Source organism: Chiloscyllium plagiosum, unplaced genomic scaffold (genome assembly GCF_037043375.1).
Source record: "Chiloscyllium plagiosum isolate Xiang-an unplaced genomic scaffold, Cpla_swu_hap1 HiC_scaffold_8, whole genome shotgun sequence".
Classification (NCBI taxonomy): domain Eukaryota; kingdom Metazoa; phylum Chordata; class Chondrichthyes; order Orectolobiformes; family Hemiscylliidae; genus Chiloscyllium; species Chiloscyllium plagiosum.
In genome coordinates, this window is record NW_028270146.1 from 45287878 (window position 1) to 45310049 (window position 22172).

A 22172-nucleotide genomic window follows, 5' to 3' on the forward strand; every position below is an offset into this window, starting at 1 on the left:
GTCCTTGTTCCGTACCAGTCATTGCCGTAATCATTGGAACCTGTTTCTTCAAACAATATTGATTATTTTGCATTCTTTATTGTTAAATTGTATTTTCCAGTTGACCGCTGAGCTAGTGAGTGAGCTAAATTCTGCAGCAAGTATTTAGTTGCTACCCCTATCATTACAGCTATCGCTGTTAAGGTCATCGGCATATTTCACAAAGGAAGATTTGTTTGTTGTGAAGTGTTTTTATTTTGCAAGTTACCAGGAACACCCTGAGCTTTGCAGATTTCCATTCAGAACGTCCATCCAGTCTACCAGTCCATGTAGCGAGGCCTGCTACTCATCTAGTCCAGTGCTGTATTCTACATTTTAGTTTAATAACAAGACGTTCATTTAAATAAGCTATTCCATTTCGTCCGTGATCAAGACAGTGTGACAAGCATTACCTGTCTCCCTATTCTTTGTGAATGTATATACATATGTTAACCACCTTGCTCTGAAATGTTATTCCACACTCTGGAGTATGTTGGTCCTGAGTCCTGACACTACCACTGTGCCACAAAAGATTCTATTTTTGCTGTTTGTACTTCCAGCCTAAACTTTGTGAGAATTTTCCGTGTTCACCTACGGTCATGTATCTGCATCGCTCACATTCCTTGAACGTAGAGAGAATTTTTGGTTGTTTCCCGTGCTGCACCAAACCGCAGCGATGCCTTCATTGGTCCTAGCCGGGGCTCAGTTAGCTCTGTCTTACGTGTTTAATCAGAAGTCACACTCCAGCGACTTGCCAACAAAATTCCAGGCATGCTGCGGGAGGGCTGCACTGTTGGAGGTGCTGTCTCTCTCTGTTTGGAAATTAAATCAAAACTCCGTTTGTTCTCTCAGTGTATAATATTTCAAAAGTACAGCAGAATGAGCCTGTGGAATATTTATGCTGCAAACATAATTTACTGCAAAAAAAAACCCTTTAAGTGATCGTTGACATGTTGCTGTTTGTGGGAGTTTGCTGACAGCCTACTTGCCTACTTGCGGAACGGTTCAGAGAACACCTCTGGGACACCCGGACCAACCAACCCAACCACCCTGTGGCTCAACACTTCAACTCCCCCTCCCACTCCACCAAGGACATGCAGGTCCTTGGACTCCTCCATCGCCAGACCATAGCAACACGACGGTTGGAGGAAGAGCGCCTCATCTTCCGCCTAGGAACCCTCCAACCACAAGGGATGAACTCAGAGTTCTCCAGTTTCCTCATTTCCCCTCCCCCCCCACCTTGCCTCAGTCAAATCCCTCGAACTCAGCACCACCTTCCTAACCTGCAATCTTCTTCCTGACCTCTCCGCCCCCACCCCCACTCCGGCCTATCACCCTCACCTTGACCTCCTTCCACCTATCGTATTTCCAACGCCCCTCCCCCAAGTCCCTCCTCCCTACCTTTTATCTTAGCCTGCTTGGCACACCCTCCTCATTCCTGAAGAAGGGCTTATGCCCGAAAGGTCGATTGTCCTGTTCCTTGGATGCTGCCTGACCTGTGCTTTTCCAGCAACACATTTTCAGCCCTGACAGCAAATTAATCACGGTATTCCTACATCACAACACCGACTGCACTTTATTGACTGCAAAGTGCTTTGGAATCTGTCGAAGTCATGAATGGGTGCTATACAAATGTAAGTCTTCCTCCGTGCCTCATGCAGTACTCACATATTGAAGCTTTCACTTTCATTAGCCTGGATAATACGTTATCTGTCCTAGCTGGAAGATAGTTCAGATTTTTTTGAATTGTGCAAATTGAAGCCATTCCTAACTAGCGAATATTTTAGGAAAGCAGACTTTCCTGTTTCAACGATTTGGAGATGCAAGTGTTGGACTGGGATGTACAAGGTTAAAAATCACACAACACCAGGTTATTGTCCAACGGGTTTAATTGGAAGCACTAGCTTTCGAAGCGACGCTCCTTCATCAGGGGGTTGTCGCTCAGAAAGCTAGTGTGCTTCCAATTAAACCCGTTGGACTATAACCTGGTGTTGTGTGATGTTTTAAACTGTTTCAACGAGTTTTGCTTCTGTTGTCTAACTTCCGAACTATTCCGTTAGTCACGGGAAAGTCAAACACTATTCCAAATGCTTCATGTGTTTCTATGTAGTTTGAGGAGGGCGCTTGAATGAAATCCTAGTTGTGGTTGTATCTCCAGGGAGCATTATTTAGGTTTGAGTTCATGCAGCAGAATTTATACAAACTTATCCACACGGATTCAGGACGTAATTACTTCCCGGGAGCGGAGCTTCAAACGCGAATGGAAACATACAAAACACTTTAAGGGTACCTCTCCCAACCAGTCATCACACAAACAACAGTTTTAACACCAATTGTTCCTAGATTATACAAAGACCGGAATACACATAAGTACTGTGGTCGGTTTTGATGTAACCGAAATAATCCAAACTACTGTGAATGCTGGAAATCTGAAGCAAAAACAGAAATTGATGGAGAGACTCAGCAGGTTTGGTGAAAAAGCAGAGGTTGAGTACGGGACCCTTGTTCAGACCTTCTGACGAAACGCTGATTCCGCTTTCTGTCCACAGATGATGCCACACCTGCTGAGTTTCTCCAACAGTTTTAGTTTGAGATAACTTCGAGCTTCTCTCCGTTCAGCACCGTCCGGAAAATGCGAACAGCATTTACATAGCTAATCCCGTGTTTGACTAGTTGATTCATAATCTTTAACAGGCAAATCTCAAATGATAAATGTCCTTCGGATTTTTAATGCGGTAGCATTTCTAAGGTTTAGATTCGCGTTTGAAAATGATGTTTAGTACAGTGGAAATGAGAAAGGCACTGCAGTGATAGTGGCATTTAGGAGTTGTGCTCCACTCTCCTGATAGGGAAACAAACACCGACTGGACATGATTATCTGCATTTTCCTTTTCTCAGAAATATAGCAGCATGAAAGTCTGGTGTCAAAACTCGAATCTCTGTGTTTAATCAGATCAGCGGGTGGACAGACACCAATTATTTTAATTTATTCCCCTGTTTCTCCGACTTATTCACTGAGTTGATAATGGTATTTTCAGCCTGAAAATAACCAGAGGCGCCTGTGGAACGTAAACTGCCCGTACCCAACCAGACTGGTCCGCTCAGGAGCAATCTGACAAAGTTCCTGTCTAATGCCTCGAGACCATTTCCAAGTTTAAGAGTGCTTTATAAATCAAAGTTGGAGATCAGAATTTGTGCAGTTCTTTCTGAAATTCCTTAATTTTTTAAAAATTTCACCATTAGTGTCTGTAATTTGTTCCGAACATGTCTCCCCTGTTTAGTAGACATTTTCTATGTTGTTTTGCGATGATGTGGAGGTGTCAGAGTTGGACTGGGGTGGACAAGGTAAAAGGTCAAACGACACCAGGTAAATCGTCCAACTGGTTTATTTGAAATTGCAAGTTTTCGGAGCTCAATTCTTTCCTCAGGCTCCGAAAGCTTGCAATTTCAATAAACCCGATGGATTATGACCTGTGGCCGTTTTATTTTTGAACTCGTTTTGCTCTGGATGATTTGTAAATATACCCCCTTGAGTTTAAATGCTGCACTTGACAGAAAAAAAAACTCAATTGCATCCAATTTTTCCAAACCTTTCAACACTTTAAACTTCTGTATAACATCCCACTCAATCTATTTGAAGAGAGAAGAAACTTCTTTAACCGTTCCTAGGATACAACAGCAAGGAGGTTTGTTGAGGTTCACTGTTGACAACCAACATCTGATAACTGGTCAGCATGACTTCATTTGCCTCTTTCACTCAACTACAGTAAATCAATAGCCCTCCAGAACCATTCAAACATGGTCCGTTGGAGGCAAGTACAGGGAAACACACTTCCAAATTCATGGATTTTCATGGATTTGGAAGAACTCCAGAACTATTTAAAAAGTGGGACCCAATCTGAGATTTTCCACAACCTGCAGTTTTTGATGTAGCAGAATGAGGGGGTAGATTGTGATATCTTACCCTGCATTCTCAACCTGACCAGCTCCACTGCAAGAGAAGGGTCTCCAAGCACTCTTCCCGCTCCCCTCCCGCCGACCCCCTCCCACCCCCACCTTCCCCCAACAATGGATTGGTCCAGCTTCTCTATGATTCATGGTTCACAATCCCTCAGAAGAATGTACCATTGATTTAGAAGCATTTCCAAATCTGAATGATCATGGTCCATGTCAGTTCATAGATAAAAATGGGATTGAGTCCTACAAACAATATAGGGATGTAGGAAATAAATTTTAAAAAGCATGACTACAAAGACAGTAATCTCAAGATTATTCCCAATGCCTTGTGATAGCAAGATCAAGAATAGGAGAATAGACATTGGGACTGATTCTGGGGAAGATAACCCCATCTGGCCAAGGGGCATACTATCATAAATTGGGGGAGGGTTTAAACTGGAGTAGAAGACAGATTGAAATCTGAATGGGTTGACAAAAGCAAGGGAAACAGAGCTGGAAAAGGAAGATCAAAAAGTAGAAAGCAAAACTGGGAAGCAGAGAAAACACAGCCAGCAGCAAATAGAGCTGGAGTATAAAGAAAATATGTAAAAATGTCAAAAAGATAAGTCCAAAGATATTGTATCCAAATACACAAAAAGCTTATAAGATAGACAAACTTACAGCACAAGTTGTTGAAATGGTTACGATACAATTACAGTTCTGGAGACATGGTTGTAGGGTCTCCAAAGGCTGGGAATTCAACATCCAAGGATTTTAAATCTTTAGGAAGAATGGTCAAAACTAGAAAGGAGATGAAGTGACATTGAGAGATAAAATCAATGCCAGGTGTGAGAAAGGATATTTACACAGAAAGTCTAGCTGTTGAATCAGTCTCGGTGGGCTAAGAAGCACAAAGGTGCAAAATGTTAGTGGGAGCTGTGTGTAGAACTCCAAACAGTACTTGTGAGGAAAATGATGGCATTTAGCATTAAATTAAAGATGCATAAACAAGGGTATACATTAATCATGGATGATTTTAAACTGCATATAGACTGAGCAAACCCCATTAGCAATAATTTTGTGGTTGATGAATTCTTGGAATGTGGACAAGATTAGACCAGTAAATTGAGGAACAAACTTAGGGCAGATTATCCCAGACTTGTTTGTGCAATGAGTAGGGGTTAGTTAACAATTCTGCCATGAAAGATCCTTCAGGAAAAAGTGACCATAATATAACAGTTTTCATGGGAATAAGAAGCGAAATAGTTCATTACAAAACTAGGGGTCATGGAGTCATTGAGATGTACAGTGTAGAAACAGACCCTTCAGTCCAACCTGTTCATGCCAAACAGATATCCTAAATAAATCTAGTCCTGTTTGTTAGTACTTGGGCCATATCCATCTAAACCCTTCCTATTCATTAGCCATCTTGTTACCTTTTTAAAAGATGCAATTGTACCAGCCCACGCCATTTCCATACACACACCACCCTCTGTGTGAAAAAGTTCTCCGTTAGGTCCTTCTAAATCTTTCCCTGATCAGCTTAAATCTGTGCCCTCTTGTTCTGGACTCCACTACACTGGGAAAAAAAGACCTGGCTGTTCACCCTATCCATGCCCCTCATACATTCTATAAGTTTACCCCTTAGCCTCTGACACTCCAGGGAAAATAGCCCCAGCCTTCCAGTCTCTCAGTACAGCTTAAACCCTCCAAACCTGGCAACATTCATGTACAGTAAATCTGATTGGAACCCTTTCAAATTGCATAGCATCCTTCCTATGTCAGAGAGACCAGAATTGAATGCACTTTTCCAAAAGTGGCCTAACCAATGTCTTGTACAGCTGCAACATGACATCCCAACTCCTATACTCAATGCACTGATCAAAAAAGGCAAGTGTACCAAACACCTTCTTCACTAACATGTCTACCTAGGACTCCACTTTCAAGGAACTATGAACCTGCACTCTGTTATGGACCAGGCCAGCCTCCTTAAAACATTTCAAGAAGGTAGCCTAAACTCTAACTTTGCTAATTGTTTGAAGCAAGTAGACCGTGGATATTCCAGCAGAAAATCAGCTGGTGAAACCATTTTGTTTTAAACAAAACAGAATCTACTTACAAGATTACTGAATGAAACCAAAGAACAGAAAACAGAATACCGAATAACCTATCCTATCCAAAATCACAACAGACCATCCCAACTTAATGATGCTGTTCCAAAATACTTGAAACAATCCCCATAAACATCCCCTGGCATAAAAGGTAAAATCAAGACACAAGTCCTTGCAGGATTGAAGTCAGAGAGAGAGAGGACCAGCCTGAGCTTGCTTCCAGCAGCTTGCCTTCACTACTACTGCAAAAACCAAACCAAACCAGAGAATAGCTGATCCAGGAGAACTGGCCACTCACTTTCCATTATACAAGTGTATTTTTTTAAAACTTGCAAGCCTTCTGACTGAGGCAGTATCTGTTAGCTATAAACAAATTGGCCTAAAGTCCATCCAAACGCAGACTTTCGGAACATTTGTTGTTTACAACCTGTCTGAAAAAAAACAAGGACAACATAACCTTCTCAAAGGAGCAGCTTTGTCATAACTCCAAGGTCTCGTTGTTCAGTGACACTAAGTGTATATGTCCTGCCCTGATTTGCCTTTCCAAAATATAGCACCTCACATTTATCTAAACTAAACTCCACCTGCCACTTTTGGCCTACCTTGTCAAGATCCCATTGTACCCTGAGGTAAGCTTCTTTGCTGTCCACTACACAACCAATTTTGGTGTTATCTGCAAACTTGCTAACCATGCCTCATATATTCAAATCCAAATCATTTATATAAATGACAAAAAGCTGTTGACCCAGCACCAATTTCTGTGGCACATTCTGAAAAGCAACCTTCCAACACTACGTTCTGTCTCCTACCTTTGAGCCAGTTCTGTATCCAAATGGCTAGTTCTCCCTGTATTCCATGTGGTCTAACCTTGTTAACCAGTCTAACATGCTTGCAAATTTTTAAGGAAACTGGAAAGTTATGACGAGTGAGTTGGCTGCAGTAGACTGAGCAAATTTATTAAATGGCATGGCTGTAATTGAACGGTGGTTAATATTTAAGGAACATATCCATACATTGCAGCAGCCATTTCATCCAACGAACACAACAGGAAAAATAGCCTAACTATAGTTAACAAAATAAATTAAATATATCATTAGATCCAAAGAGGAAATATGTAAAGTTCCTCTTAAAAGTAGCAAGCTGGAGGACTGGGAACATTTAGAATTCAGCAGTGGTAGAGAAATAGATTAATTAAGAGGGGAAAATAGAGTATAAGACTAAACTTACAAGGAACGTGAAAATGGTCTAAGAGTTTATATAACAATGTAAAAAGAAAATTGTTAGTGAAGACAAATGTAGGCCCTTCACAATGTGAATAGGAACCATTGATAGTAGAGAATGAGGAAATAGCATAACAATTAAACAACTCTTTTTGTTTTGTCTTCACAGAAGAAGAACAAATAACTGGATGTAAACTTGCTCACTGAACTGGAAGGTTTGCTTTGAGGTGTTTCGTCACCATACTAGGGTAACATCGTCAGTGAGCCTCCGGTGAAGCACTGGTGGTATGGCCCATACTTTCTATTTATGTGTTTAGGTTTCCTTGGTTGGTGATGTAATTTCTGGTTCTTTCCCTCAGAGGGTGGTAAATGGAGTCTAAATCAATGTGTTTTATACCCTATCTACCACACTTTGAGAAAATGAACCAGAAGGGATATCACCAGCCAAGGAAACCTAAACACATAAATAGAAAGCAGGCCTTACTACCAGTGCTTCACCGGAGGTTCACTGATAATGTTACCTCATTTGGTGATGACATATCTGAAAACAAAACTTCCAGCTCAGCAAGCAAACTTACAAACTTAACCTGAGCTACTAATCTTCTCAAAACTCATTAGAACAGATAACTTTCCAGAGGTGCTGGGGAAGTAAGAGTCTTTTTGGAGGAGTAATTGGTGAAAATTAGCATGAGTCCAAAAACAATAGTTCTGGAGAAATGAATGGGATTGAAAGTTAGTAAATCCCCAGGGGCTGATAATTTATGTTCCAGGACACTGAAGGAGGTTGCAGTGGAAAAGTAGATGTGTTAGTTGTTATTTTCCAAAATTCTATCAATTTTGGACCAATTTTGGCAGATTGGAGGGCAGCAAGTTTAATACCATTATTTTAAAATGGAGGGAAAGAGAAAATCAGAAATTGTTGACAGGTTAGTCTAACATCAGTAGCAGGGGAAAGTCTGGAGTCGAATATAAAGGATGTGAAAGCAGGGTACTTAAAAATATGAACAGGATTACAGAAGATCAACATGGATTTCTGAAAGGAAATTCATGTTTGACAAACTTATTGAAGCATTTTAAGGACATAACTAATAGAATAGATGAAGAGGAAACAATCAATGTGGTGTACTTGGATTTTCAGGGAACTTCTGATACCAACCCACATAAGAGATGAAGTTGCAAATTCAAATCAGGTGGGCTAGGTGGAAGGCAGGCAGGAAACAGAATAAATGGGTCTTTTTCAGAGTTGAAAGCGGTGACCGGGGGATACTGCAGAGATCTATGTTTGAGCCACAGCTATTCAACAATTTGAATGAGGGAATATGGTGTAATATTTCCCAGTTTGCTGATTACACAAAATTACTTGGGAGTATGACATTACTTGTTAACAACTTGGATAATAGCATAGAAAGTCAAACATCCAATTTTGCTGATGATACAAAGCGAGATGGCATCGTAGATGACAGCATAACATTATCAAGGTGATATAGATAGATTCTCCAAGAGGACAGAATCTAACCAACTCCACTGACATTCACAATGATACCATTGTTAAATTGTCCATCATCAACTAGTTGCAGGACTTGGATAGTAGGATGATCACTGATTGAAACTTAAATGGACCAGACACATAAATACAATGTTTCGTGAAAAGGACAATGGCTGCGAGTTTATGATTAGTCACTCACCTCTTGAGTCCTCAAAGTGTTTTAGTCATTTACAAGGCACAAGTCAGTCGTGTGATAGAATACTTCCCTCTTGCCTGAATGAGTGCTGCTTCAACATCACTTAAACAGCTCCAGGACAAGGCAGCCAATGTGATTGACATCCTATTCACCATCTTAAATATCCACTTCCTCCACCATCTAGCAAATCATGATTGCAACATGTACCATATGTAACAATTTGTCCAAACTGCTTTGACAGCAATTTCCAAACCCATGACCTGTCTACCATGGAAAGGGTAGACTGAACAGGAAACAACATTTTCCTACTCCTTTCCAAGTCAACACCATCTTGGAGACAGAACACAATTCTTTCATTGTCATGTTGAATCAAAAACTTGTAAATCATTATGACAATAAGGTTTCTTGAAAGGATTAGTAAAAACATAATATCCAAACTTTAAGTAATGTGAGCAAAGACATCTCTACTTCTATTGCCTGCCATTACAACTGACCTTCTGTTGCATTTTCTGAGAATAGACATGAGGAAATTATGAAAGAATTCTGTATTTATCTCTTTCACTCCCTGAATATATAATTACAGGTATTGAATATAAACTAAACAGTAACCTTTCTAGTTTCATAGGATAAGTCACTATTCCTGTAAAATGAGTTCTTAGCAGTGAAAATGTCTCATGAAAATCTGTGGCAGGTAACTAAATTAGAAGAAATTAAAATCTTTCAAGTATATTGTTTATAGACTTTCCAGTTGCTATAAGTTGTAAAAATGTGAACACTTTGTTCTATAACTGGATGACCTAATTTTTCTCTTTCTAGAACTGGTAAATCATCTGAGGTTCATTTCCTTGGTAATAGGCAAAGGAAAATGCAACAACAATCCATTGCACCTGTCATTAAGTTGACGGTAAATCCAAAAAAAGCAGCATGTCAAATAATCCAGCATCCTTTCATTAACACCTAAATGTCAATACATCCAACTACTCCCGGATGTCCCTGGAGAAGGAGCACGTGGTATCAATCAACACCCTCGCGGTTTTCAGGGAGAGGTGGGCAGCACAGGGTGTAGAGTGTTTACTTCCCCCTCCGATTCTATTTTGATTTAGTCCCTGCCCTCTCCTTTCACTTTTTGATTATGCAGTATTGTCCTTTAATGAGAAGGGCACTGCTTGGCACTGGCCACTTGGGTGTTTCCTTTGTTCCTGATGGTGGAAAATGAACAAAATTTATGCGCTCATTGTTCATTTACTGTGTCCTACACTTGCACACACAATATGGGTGCTGGGAAAAAATAAGCATTACCGCTGTGAGTGCTTACACAGCAATAGTGTGGGTTTTTAAAAAATGCATCCAAATACTCAAGCCCTGTATATGGCTTGAACTGACATCTTTCCAACTCGGAGGTGACTACCACTAACTGAGCCAAACCAATATTTTCCAATCCCCCCATTGACATATTTTGATGAAAGTAATCCCAAATTAAGAATTATATGTGATAATTTCACTAGCAGATATATTAGCAAAGGTAAACATTTCAGAAAAAATATTTCAAGAGATGACAGAAAACATTACGACTAGTTAAATAAAAACAAAATAATGTAGGCATTGGAGATCTAAACTAAAATTAAAATTACTGGGAACATTTAGCAGATCAGGCAGAATCTTTGGAGGGAAGATTTCATGGTTTAGTATGAAACCTTCAGTGTTTGATAATGCATTCACAATGGAAAGATATCTCCACATGACTGCTGGCTAGCTCTGTTCTATTTCTATTAATAGAAATGGAAAATATAATGCATGCTAGATCAATACATGATATATTATTTGCTTTTTGTGATTTTGTAAAATAGTGCAGCAAAACTATCTAATGAAGTGTCAATGAAGCTTCAAGGTCAGGTTGGCAGACAATGAATTCCGATAACAGCAAAGAACAATTTATTGTATTTGAGATCCAGGTGCAGGTCTGCTTCATTCTTCATTTAAGTTTTGCTCTATGTTTTGATGTAAAAATTGGTGTACAGAGCAAAAGCACTTAACCAAACAAAACTGAAAATGTTAAAGGAAATGCAAGTTTAAGAGTAGGCAATCCACGCTCGTTTATTAACCAAATTCAAAATGATATATCCAGTTACATTGTGAAATGCTGTCCGAAAGAATTCAACAAAAGGCACACGCAACACATTGAGACAGGCGAGAGAATATAATCAATGTTTCTTAATACATTTTCTTAAACATTCAAATCACTGCTGTTGACATCCAAAAGATAAATTGTAACAACTGATGTGGATTTATATCTATTTCAACATCTCAACTGCAATGAAGAAGGAAAACCATCTTAAAGATACAAAAAAAATCATCATACTGCGCACATTACACTGAGGTAAATTACTCCTTATCCCTTCATTGCAGAGCCACTTGTTTACTGTCCTATAATAAACAGCTTTGCTTGTCAAGGCTTGCATGTGAAGAAACGCCTTTTAAATAAGGTATTGTGGGGCTTATGACACCAATGAAATGGCACGATTGAAAGACTCAGTGGCTTCAGGAGAGGATAATGGAAAACAGAGTGAAAATAGAAAAAAAGACATACATTTACATGACATGGCTGCAGCACATCTCAAGGTGCTTTACAGCTGATGGAGTGTTTTTGAATTTGTAGCGACTGTTCGAGGAAAAGCAGCACTTAATTTGTGCTGAATTAGCACCCACAAACAGGTAATCTGCCGATGTGAAAATTAGTGTCAGAGAATCTTTTACACTCACTTCACAGGCAGATCATTGAATTAAGAATTCATTCAAAAGGTAGTACAGTTGGTTCTGCTATTACCTGTGTTTCTTCAGTGCTAATTTGCTTTATCGTGTTTGAAGAATTTAGACCGTTATTTGTAGAACGTGAATTTTCCTTACCATATTGGCTATTATGTGATTCCAGTCCATTAGTTTAGGTATTGCGGTGATTGAGCAATTTTCTTATAATGTGAGACCGCATAAAAATGGAACTATCGCATTACAACAGAACTGACTCTACCTGGGTACGTTTTTATTTCAAGACCTACTCCAAGAATCCACACCTTCTGACTCCTTAATGTGTTTAAATGTTTATTACCAACAATCTATTCATAGTGATTTAGATTTAGGTGTTATTGTCATGTGTACTCAAGTATGGGGTATTTGATGACTCAAGTGACCGACCGCTGCCGCCTCATCACTGGCTGCTGCCTGCCATTATCCAGGCTCATGCTGGGCGCCAGCTGCTGCTACACTCCGTTATTGCGTTAGCTACCTCGCTGCAGAGTCCCACACTTGTTATGCTCTGGACATACAGAAGGTGAGCAGAGAAAGAAAAGTACTAAAGAACTAAAGTTGAGTCTGGTGCAATCTGTAGATCTATGCTGAAGTAGGTAGATTTGTAACTGCAACGTTTTGAATATTTTGAGGAGTCTCCTTTTTCCAGTGTTGTAGTATTCGTGAAATCGGCTTGTCCAAGTCCTAAATTGTGCTGCCTGCTTTGATTTTGATCTGATCCTTAGTATTTAAAGTATTCTTTGGAAAATTGGACCATCGGATATTTTACTTGAGCTGTCCCTTCTTAATCATCTCAGCACCTAATGCAGACTTGACTTCATCATAACTAATTGTTCACTAGTGTTGCAAGATGCCTCAACTTAGTGCTGACATGTCCATTGCCTGTATATCACTAATGTAGCCAGTATAGTTACTGCTTTTATACTTAAAACTTCTTTTGAACACTGTTGCACCATGGAATAGAATTCTCTTCAATTTCAATAGATATGGAATCTCTTCAGCCAAAACACTATAGTCACCTCTTTGCATCTCTTTTATGTGTGATAATCCCTTTAAGGCCCATGGGGAAATTACTGATTAATCTCCCTTTGGAGGTCATTGAGTATAAGTTCCCTTGGTAACAGACAATGGCCTGCCGAGCTGGAACTCATCCCCTCAGCCCTTCATTAAGCAAACCCAAGGAGGGGTCAGCCGGACTGTCTCTCATGAGCTGGGACTAGCCTATATATACCATGAGTAGTGGTTCTATTTTGTTGTTCAACAATAAATTATATTCCTTTCCAGTTTGGATTCCTGTGTTATTACATTGGCGACGAAAGTAAAGAAATACTTTGAACAGCCTTGGCTTTCAATGAGGAGAAAGTGAGGACTGCAGATGCTAGAGATCAGAGCTGAAAAATGTGTTGCTGAAAAAGCGCAGCAGGTCAGGCAGCATCCAAGGAGCAGGAGAATCGACGTTTCGGGCATAAGCCCTTCTTCAGGAATGAGGAGGGTGTGGCAAGCAGGCTAAGAAAAAAGGTAGGGAGGAGGGACTTGGGGGAGGGGCATTGGGAATGTGATAGGTGGAGGGAGGTTAAGGTGAGGGTGATAGGCCGGAGAAGGGGTGGGGGCGGAGAGGTCGGGACAAAGATTGCAGGTCAAGAGGTCGGTGCTGAGTCCGAGGGTTGGGACTGAGAAAAGGTGGTGGGAGGGGAAATGAGGAAGCTGGAGAAATCTACATTGGCTTTCAATGAACCTGGTAAGACCATTACAGGGAAATATTGGAAATGCTACTGTTTGGGAAACTGGAACTTTACAATGTGGGTGTGGAGGATTAGCCCCAGGCAAACAACGTAGAAGGTGATTACAGATAAAAGGTCATTCTCTTGACCACTGTGGGGACCAACTTTCAGCATCATAAAAATCTTAACCCACCCAGCAGCCCCGAGTCAAAGTCTTTTGGTGAACTAATAGATATGGTAGCAGACTACTATTGTGCCAAACCACCTGTTATACTGCTGTGTTCCAGGTTTAACACAGCAAATAGACTTCCTGAAGAACCAGTGACTGAGTTTTTAATGAGACTGCAGAAATTGGTGGAACATTGTGAGTACAGGTCAGCATTTCAGGAAATGTTAAAGGATTGCTTAGCTTGTGGAATTAATAACATTGCAACCCAAAAGAAGCTACTGTCTGAATCAGATCTGGACCTCATAGAACTGGCCCTTTCCTGTGAAAACATGGAAAAGAGGGTTCAGGAGCATCAGGGTTGTCCATCGATGGTACTGTTGCTGTCCTCAACCTTGATCTACACCCATACCCCGTACCTCAGAGCCAGGTCCCCAGCACGTAATATTCGTGGCACCCATTTGTTGCCAAGGAAGTGTGATTGGAGTCAAAGGCTGCAATGTTTCAGAACTGGACAGGAACTTTCTCCACAATACAGTGAGGAGAAAATACATCTGTACTGCACTTGTAATGATAAAGTCTGCACCAGTCAAGGCTACCAAAATAGAAAAAACGTGTAGCACCCAGGCCGATTGATAAAGCCACCTCAAAACAGGTCTTTGCAAATAGATCAGCCCTAAGATAAGGAATTGATACAGTAAATTACATCATTGCTCCCAAAGTGCCCCAAATTAAGATAAAACTTCAGATAAGTGTCAACCCCTTAAAATAGGAGGTAGACTGTGGTACTGCTGAATCTGTCGTTAGGGAGCAAGCCATCTTACCTTTAAGCCTGTGAGACAACAAGGCCAGATTGGTGCATGCACTGAGGAGCCCTTATGTATTATTGGGACCACTATAACCCCAGTTACACAATCAACAGTCGATTCCCCTTCATGGTGGTGTATGCGCTGGGTCCCAACATTTTAGGGAGGGACTGACTGCAGAAAATCTGGCAGGATTGGCAACAGATCTTTAAAATGGGTACTGGTGATCTCTATGAAGCCATTGAGATGTATCCTGAAGTAGCTCAAGTGGGCCTCAGGAAGACAAAAGATACCAGGGCCCAAGATCTGCGTCGACCTAAATACTTCAAGGCAAGATCAGTCTCCTAAGCCCCACGTTCCAAAGTACAGGAAGAATTTGTGTGTCCAGAGGAATTTGGCATCATACACCCAGTGCAATTTTCTGAATAAGCCACACCAGTAGTCTCTCAGTTGTTAAACTTGACAACTCGGTCTGCCTCAGTGGGAATAGTGAGTTGACAGTCAACAGAGATTCCTGCTTAGACAGAGCCCTTATACCACACATAAAAGACTCATATGAAAAGCTGGCTGGGGGTCACATATTTTCTAAATTGAATAAAAGCCACACCTACCTCCAGCTGGAGCTTGGGGGATCAGCCAAGAAGTATGTTACTATAAATGCCCAGAAAGGACTGTATGAGTACACAGGGTGATGGAGAATAGCCTCCAAGGGACACCCGGAATGGAAGTCTATCTGGATAACATTGTAGTCTCAGAAGCTATTGCAAAGGAACATGTGACAAGTTCGGAAAAGGTCTTATGATGTTTTTCTGAGGCTGATGTCCAGCTAAAAAGGTAAAAATGTGTGCTCCAGATAAACAAGCCAACACACATCCAAATCATTTATATAAATGATGAAAAGTAGAGGACTCAGCACCAAGGGCATATATAACTCTGTACAGGTTGATTAGAAAATAAAATTAAGCTGACCCAGGGATGGGTCTGCAGAACTGCCTGTCCTGGATTCTGACTAACCTTTGTCCACTATGAGTAGTGGCTACATTTTGGTGTTTGACAATAAATGATGTTCCATTCCAGTGAGGCTTCCGTGGTTATCATAGTATGAGTAATCCAAGGAGATTCTGCTTTTCATTTAGGTCTTGCCATGAACTTGCAGAATGCGTAAAACTTTTCCACTAGCTGTTCTTTGACTTGTGGTTGTTTAACCTTTTCCACCTTCTGAATGAGATTGAATTTCATACACACTCTACTACACAAGAATGAATTTTTTTGGTTTTAAAGTACATAAAGATTTTCTTGCATTTAGTGTTCTGAGTTACATGTAGCATATCATTAATAAGACCACAAGATATAGGAGCAGAATTTGTTCATTTGGCCCATCATGTCTGCTTTCCCATTCGATGATATTCTTCTCAGCTCCAGGCTCCTGCCTTCTCCCTCTAACCTTGATTCCCTTACAAATCACGAACCTATCCATCTCTGTCTTAAATATACTCCATGACTTATCCTCCCACAACCCTCTGCGACAATAAGTTCCACATTTTAACCACTCTCTGGCTGAAGAAATTCCTCCTCATCTTCGTTCTAAAGAGGTTTTCCCTTCACGCTGGGGCTGTTCCCTCAGATCCTAGTCTGTTTTCCTATTGAAAACAACTTATCTATGTCCAGTTTAACCAGGCCTCTCAGTATTCTGTGAGTTTCAATGGGATCCTTTCATTCTTCTAAACTCCATGGAGTGCAGACCCAGATTATTCAACCGTTTCTCCTAATGTTAAACATGATATCCCCTGGACCATATCGCTGAACTGCCAGCCGTGAGAAATGTTTTGTCAACCAACACTTTCTATCTGACTTGATTGAGATATTTACTCCGATGTCTCACTTGACATTTGTTAGATGCCCGTTGATATAAATGATTGTATGTCAAAACGTTTGGTCTGGGTGACTGATTTGCCTTAGCAAAACTTTAGGTTAATCTTCTAGTGGAGACTGTTGTACTTTATTTAATTTTCTGTATGAGTGGTTCTTTGGTCTTCTGATTCTCTGTGACTGTATTCTGCTGCAAAACATTTCCCGAAAGTGACCTACTTTCTTAGAATAACTGCATTCTTTTCAAAGTCTGGACAATGTCCATGACTGTCAAGTTTATTTGCTTCACCGTGTTGGAAAGGAGCTTGAGCGTTTAGTGTTTACTCTGTCCAATGCATTGACTTATTTGTCACAATTTTGGTGGCTTTGTACTTTAAGAATTGAATAGATTCTGGAAATCTCCTATTAGGTTTATCTTCTCGTAAGATCAATCTGTTTTACTTCCATACCATATTCACACTCCATTTAAGTGGTTTGGCCTAATGATAGTTTTTTTCAACTGCAATAAATTTGCAAAAGACTCTTCAGTAATACCCACAACAATCTTATTTCTTATGAATTGTTATTTTAATATATCATTGTCACATTTCTTCACTAACCTTTAGAGATTATTAATTAAGTCATCCATGGATTCATCTGGATGCTGCACTCTTTTGTTGAATGTTACCCTTTCATAAATGTTATTATTGTTGAGTTTGAAATAATTCCTTTTATAATTGTATGATGTTTTATTTACCTTTTGGTGAGCAATTACATCACCTTCTTTGCTCCAAATTGTGAGTGGAAATGCATTTGCTTATTCAGTTTCTGTCTTACTCTTCCAAATTGGAAGCTATTATGTATCTTAAGAATTGTTTTGTCCCTTTGCCCAATGTTGTATTCTATGTGACCTATCTCTGAAATTGTGTTTCTGGCAATGTTACATCTGATGCCATAGCCTCCTAATATGATTAGGTATCTTATCTTATTTGTTAAAACAAATTCTGCAGTAATGACAGTTTATCTATGCTTTGCAGTGACTCAGAGATTTTCCCATACATTTTCGTAACATGAAAGCTTTTCTACTGTTCAAAGTTGCAGTCGAAATTTTTTTTCCTATGCTTTGGAGCCTCACTATGATTTCCACTGCATTCTTCTCATCGTCTGAAAATTTCCATGTTAGACCAGAATTGCCTGATTCTCCAAATCGGCCAATGTTTGCCTTCCTTTAAGTGGTTTGGTTAATGATTTCATTGTTCTCTGTACCAAAATACATATATTAACTCATGGCCCTCTGAGGTTCATTTCCTCTACCCTGCCTTATTATATCCACATGCTAAGGTAGCAACCTTTTTAAGATTTGTTTCCCTTTTCAGCTGAATACTGCACTGTTTATGGTATCCACTTTTGTACAAAAGAGTTTCAGTTTTGACCCATGCAATCCTTAATGTCTGGCCAATCCATTGGCACAACTTTGATTTGGGACCTTTTCTACAGAGCACTACTTCATTATGTAGCCTGTACCTCTGCTTTGGAGTATGCAGATTACATTTGCTCTTGTATGTCTTCTATGAGGTCAGAGGTGCTTTCTATGTAATTCTTGGAAGTATTATTCCGTGTTGACATTTGTCGCGAGATTTGTGGGATTTTCTGTTACAGGCAATCATCAGTATCCATTTAGATTGAAGTCTTCTGTATCACCAGATGTTTCTTTCCTATTCGGTTGAAGCCCCAAATTCTAATTTACTAAAGCTGGCACTATTGTTTGCTATGTTTTGAGAGGGAACATTGTTAGCACCATGATACATGTAGGTTACTTCATTTCCAAAGGGATCTAATGTGGATTAGGGCAACCATTTTTCTAGTCTTTGCATAGCAAGACTCATGACGATTATTGGATTACTTGAACTATTTACAGGTTACATGAATATGACCTACATTAGTACAGAGACTGTGAGGAGCGCCCAGTCCTGAGTGCTGCCTCCTACAAGCTGCTTCTTTACTCTGATCATACACCTTACTGAATTCAATCAAGCATTAAAGCTTTGAAACCCACATAAAACAATAATATAGTTTGAATACATTTCAGCTTTCATTACAGTCTGTCAGACTTAGCTCTATGTGTCCACCCCTCTCAGAACTCTGCTTGCTTCTCTCCATCTTAACAGCTTAGAATCTGTCTATAAGATATTATCCCCTTTTTAAATCTATGTTCCTGGTATGAATTAAGGTCACATTGAGTAGTGGTGTATCCTCCCATATCAGAGCTGACTGCAATTGCTCAGTAACATTGTTGATCCTGACACCAGGAAGGGAATGGGATTCACATTTGCGGCTTGACTGCCCATATGTCATATGTTCTGTCTCTGCTTGGGGATCCTTAAGCTGTCAGCTACACTGAGACACCAGAGAATTGCCAACTGCTGCTCAAGCTGTAAAGCCCAGAACCTGAGTGTTGTCCAGCTGACCATGAACCCTGCAGCTGTGGTTGAACTGGACATGAAAGCATCCTGGAGTTTTTGCAACAGGGTGAGCACGCCACAGGACTGAGATACCCTGCCATAGCTCTATTTATTAGATTACTGAAATTTAATATAAAAAAACCTAAAGATTCATTAAACACTTAATAGGAACTTACCAGGTGCTGAACAATCAGGATTGACCTGTGTGCTGACATAGCTTTTAACAATTTTCATCATTCCAACACCAAGCCCTCCCAAGCGCCTCGATGCTCATGCTCACTCTATTCTACTGCTTTAGAATTGCATTGAACTATTTCAGGTAGACTCTCCTTACCTCCAGGATCTCTGAACTTGTTCAAGAAAAAAGCAAATTACTTCCTATGTGCTCAGTTGATTTGCTTGCCCTCAGTCGACAGCCTGCATGCTCACTATGGCATCAGTGTTAATGTCACTCTTTCAGAATTCTGAGAATACTCTAGTGCTTGTGTTAGATATTTCCTTTCTTGTTATTTGGCATTGCTATAAACACACCTGTCTGTTTTTCAGTCCATGATTTCCCTCTTTCTATTGCATTTTTCATTAGTATTTTCAATCATATAATTCAACAGGGAAAGTATTCCATATGGTTAACTGCAATGAAACTGTATAAGTTGTAAAGAATTCATAACACATTGAAATGAGTCAAACACTTATTTTCTTATTTCATCTACCTTCAAACTAACATAAAGCTGTCAGTTGAGTTCAAACAAATTTTTTTCTCTGTCAATATTTGGATAAAGTAAACAGCAAAATGGATGTTACTTCGATATAAAAATTGACAGCTGCTGATAAAAGTCTGAAAATGTCTGAACTGTGATGGGAATTGTATGATTTCACTGGACATCTGTCAGGACACTTACTTTATTTATAGTGATATGTAAAGTGTAAAATATGCTACAAAATCCTGATCAAATCTATCAATTACAGGAAAACTAATTTCAACAAGCCTTCTTTGTGTGTTAAGTAATGGACTATAAGCCTCAAACATAAGAAAGGTTTTAATCTCATCCTGTTCATACATAATTCATTTCTTTTTGACTTGTATGCATAATTAAGGCACAGAAACTTGGTGTCTTTCCCAAAATGTTGCTCAGTATCTCTTATCTGGCACTCAGTTCCAAGAATATACTCTAATACTATTCCAAAGCTGTTCAAACATTTCTGTGATTGTAAGTATTATATGTTCTGCAGGTCCTTTGTCAATTAAGTACATTTTCTAGAATCACATTGGTCACTGATTTCCTATTTATTTCGTAACTCAGAGCTCATTCAAACCTTTGCTGCTAGAACACTAAACCAGATAAAATCTTGTCCAATTATCACTGCTGTACTCATTGATCATTACATTGGTTTCTGGTGCACTGACAGCTCAACCTTACAGTGTTCATCCTTTTGTAAATATCCTTCCATCACTGTGTCCACCCATATATCTGCAACCTTCCTCAGCACACAAGCCTCCAAGAACCTTGTATTTCTCCAACACTAACTTCTTATGTTTACCCCACTTCCTTTCTTCACTATTAACCATTGTGCCATCAGTACTCTATGCATTAAATTTTGTGTTTCATTTACTAAACCTCTCTGCCTTGCCACATTTGTTTCCTGCTTTAAGACATTACTTAAAATCCACACCTTTTGTCAAGTGTTTAAATCATTAAGCCAACAATTTACTCCTTTGATATCAATTTTTGAAATATGACACTCCTGTGAAGGCTTCGGATCTTTTCTGTGTTAAAGATGTTTCATAAATCAATGTTGTTACTTCCTTTTAGAGAAGAATAATGATAATTTGGAACCTATGAATATAATTTATTAAATAGAGATTGGTACTATTAATATGCCAGGCATGCAGTATTTACCTGAGCTTAGGCACTGGTTTAAGTGCATAAATCTTTATAAGTGTATCACTAACCATCTAAAAAATCCCTTAAAAGACGCGCTTTAAGATGTAAAAATGACTCCATTGATGAATTTTATTTTACTGTCAAGTAAAAACAGAAATTGAGATATTATCTATCATATATATTGTAGTATAAAAAGTTATGTCCATAAAACCACAAGGTTAATTGACATGGGAGTCTCTGTGTGCAGAAGACCTTGTATAGAAAGTTGTTACCATGGTTAAGAGAGCATCATTGCTTAGCAACTGGTTATTGATACATCTCTTTTGTCTTTTCAAATTCATGTCTTAAACACGAAAAAGATCAAATCATTTCCACACACAGCTTCATTTGCATTTCAAACAATGCAAGCTTACTTTTGCTATCACCATCCTTAGCTTTAAGAAACTTAAATTATTCCAGTGCATTTCAAGGGTCAATGTATCACTTCTTTGCCACATTCGAAATAAATTTTTTAAAACCTGAGTGTTTTAGTGCATTTAGAAGGACCATTTGTAATTAAAAATCAGACAGTCTTATCCTACCTTGTCTCAAAGGAAACTATGCAGGATGGGCCAGATATACATTTTATACCCTTGACTTTAATAGGAAGTAAAATTGGACAGGTTGTAATGGGCAATTAAAAACTTGGTGTACTTTCCAGAAAACCCTTCAGTTATACAATAGTGATGATTAGAGATTTGTTCCTAAATGTTCCGTTTAGAATCAATATCTGTAGGTTGCTGATTACTGCCCTTGTAGTATGTGTTCAATAAAAGACATTTCTCCTTTGAATGTTGGCAGGTTGTGAAGGTTCATTGTCACGTTTGTGCTCAAAAAATATTGAGTAAAAGCCCAGATCTTCTGACCAATAGCATCTAACACTGAGGTATTTGCTGCTATCGAAGGTTGTGATGCTGTCAGAGGATCAATGGAGCCAACTTTCATTGGAGTCTTGAAATTCCAAATCATTGGAATGGCTTTGTGAGAGGCCACACTGATATGCTACCCTTTAATTCCAAGGCCTAATAACTTCAGCCTGAAACCTATTTGGTTCATAACTCAGATTCATTCAAACACAGTGTAGTCATTTCAGTAAGGAGCAGTGTCAATGCATGCTAGTACCCACAACCCTGCTCATTATAAACTTAACCAGACTGCCCACACACACACACACACACACACACACAGCCACATGGCTCACGTCTCCCTGACACTGCTCACCCCCCTCTCCAACACTGCTCACCCCCCTACCCAACACTGCTCATCCCCTCTCCAACACTGCTCACACCCCTACCTGACACTTCTCACCCCCCCTCCCCGACACAGCTCACCCCCCTCCCCAACACTGCTCACCCCCCTCCCCAACACTGCTCACCAACCTACCCGACACAGCTAAACCCCTCTCCAACACAGCTCATCCCCCTCCCAAACACTGCTCACCCCCTCCCACACACTGCTGCTCACCCCCCTCCCACACA

The 22172-nt window shown here is 39.8% G+C and overlaps 1 protein-coding gene across 2 annotated transcripts in view; it reads left to right on the forward strand.

Annotated features, from left to right (window-relative positions):
- Positions 1-1502: 1502 nt before the first annotated feature.
- begain (brain enriched guanylate kinase associated) overlaps positions 1503-22172 on the forward strand; it is a 203044-nt gene continuing 182374 nt past the window's right edge. The window contains exon 1 of one of the 2 annotated variants that reach the window (XM_087989773.1): positions 1503-1652. In XM_087989773.1, coding sequence (XP_087845899.1) covers positions 1636-1652 — 17 coding nt within the window. In that variant the 5' untranslated portion in view covers positions 1503-1635. The remainder of the gene's footprint in view (positions 1653-22172) is intronic. The other variant, XM_087989772.1, reaches the window with a different exon arrangement.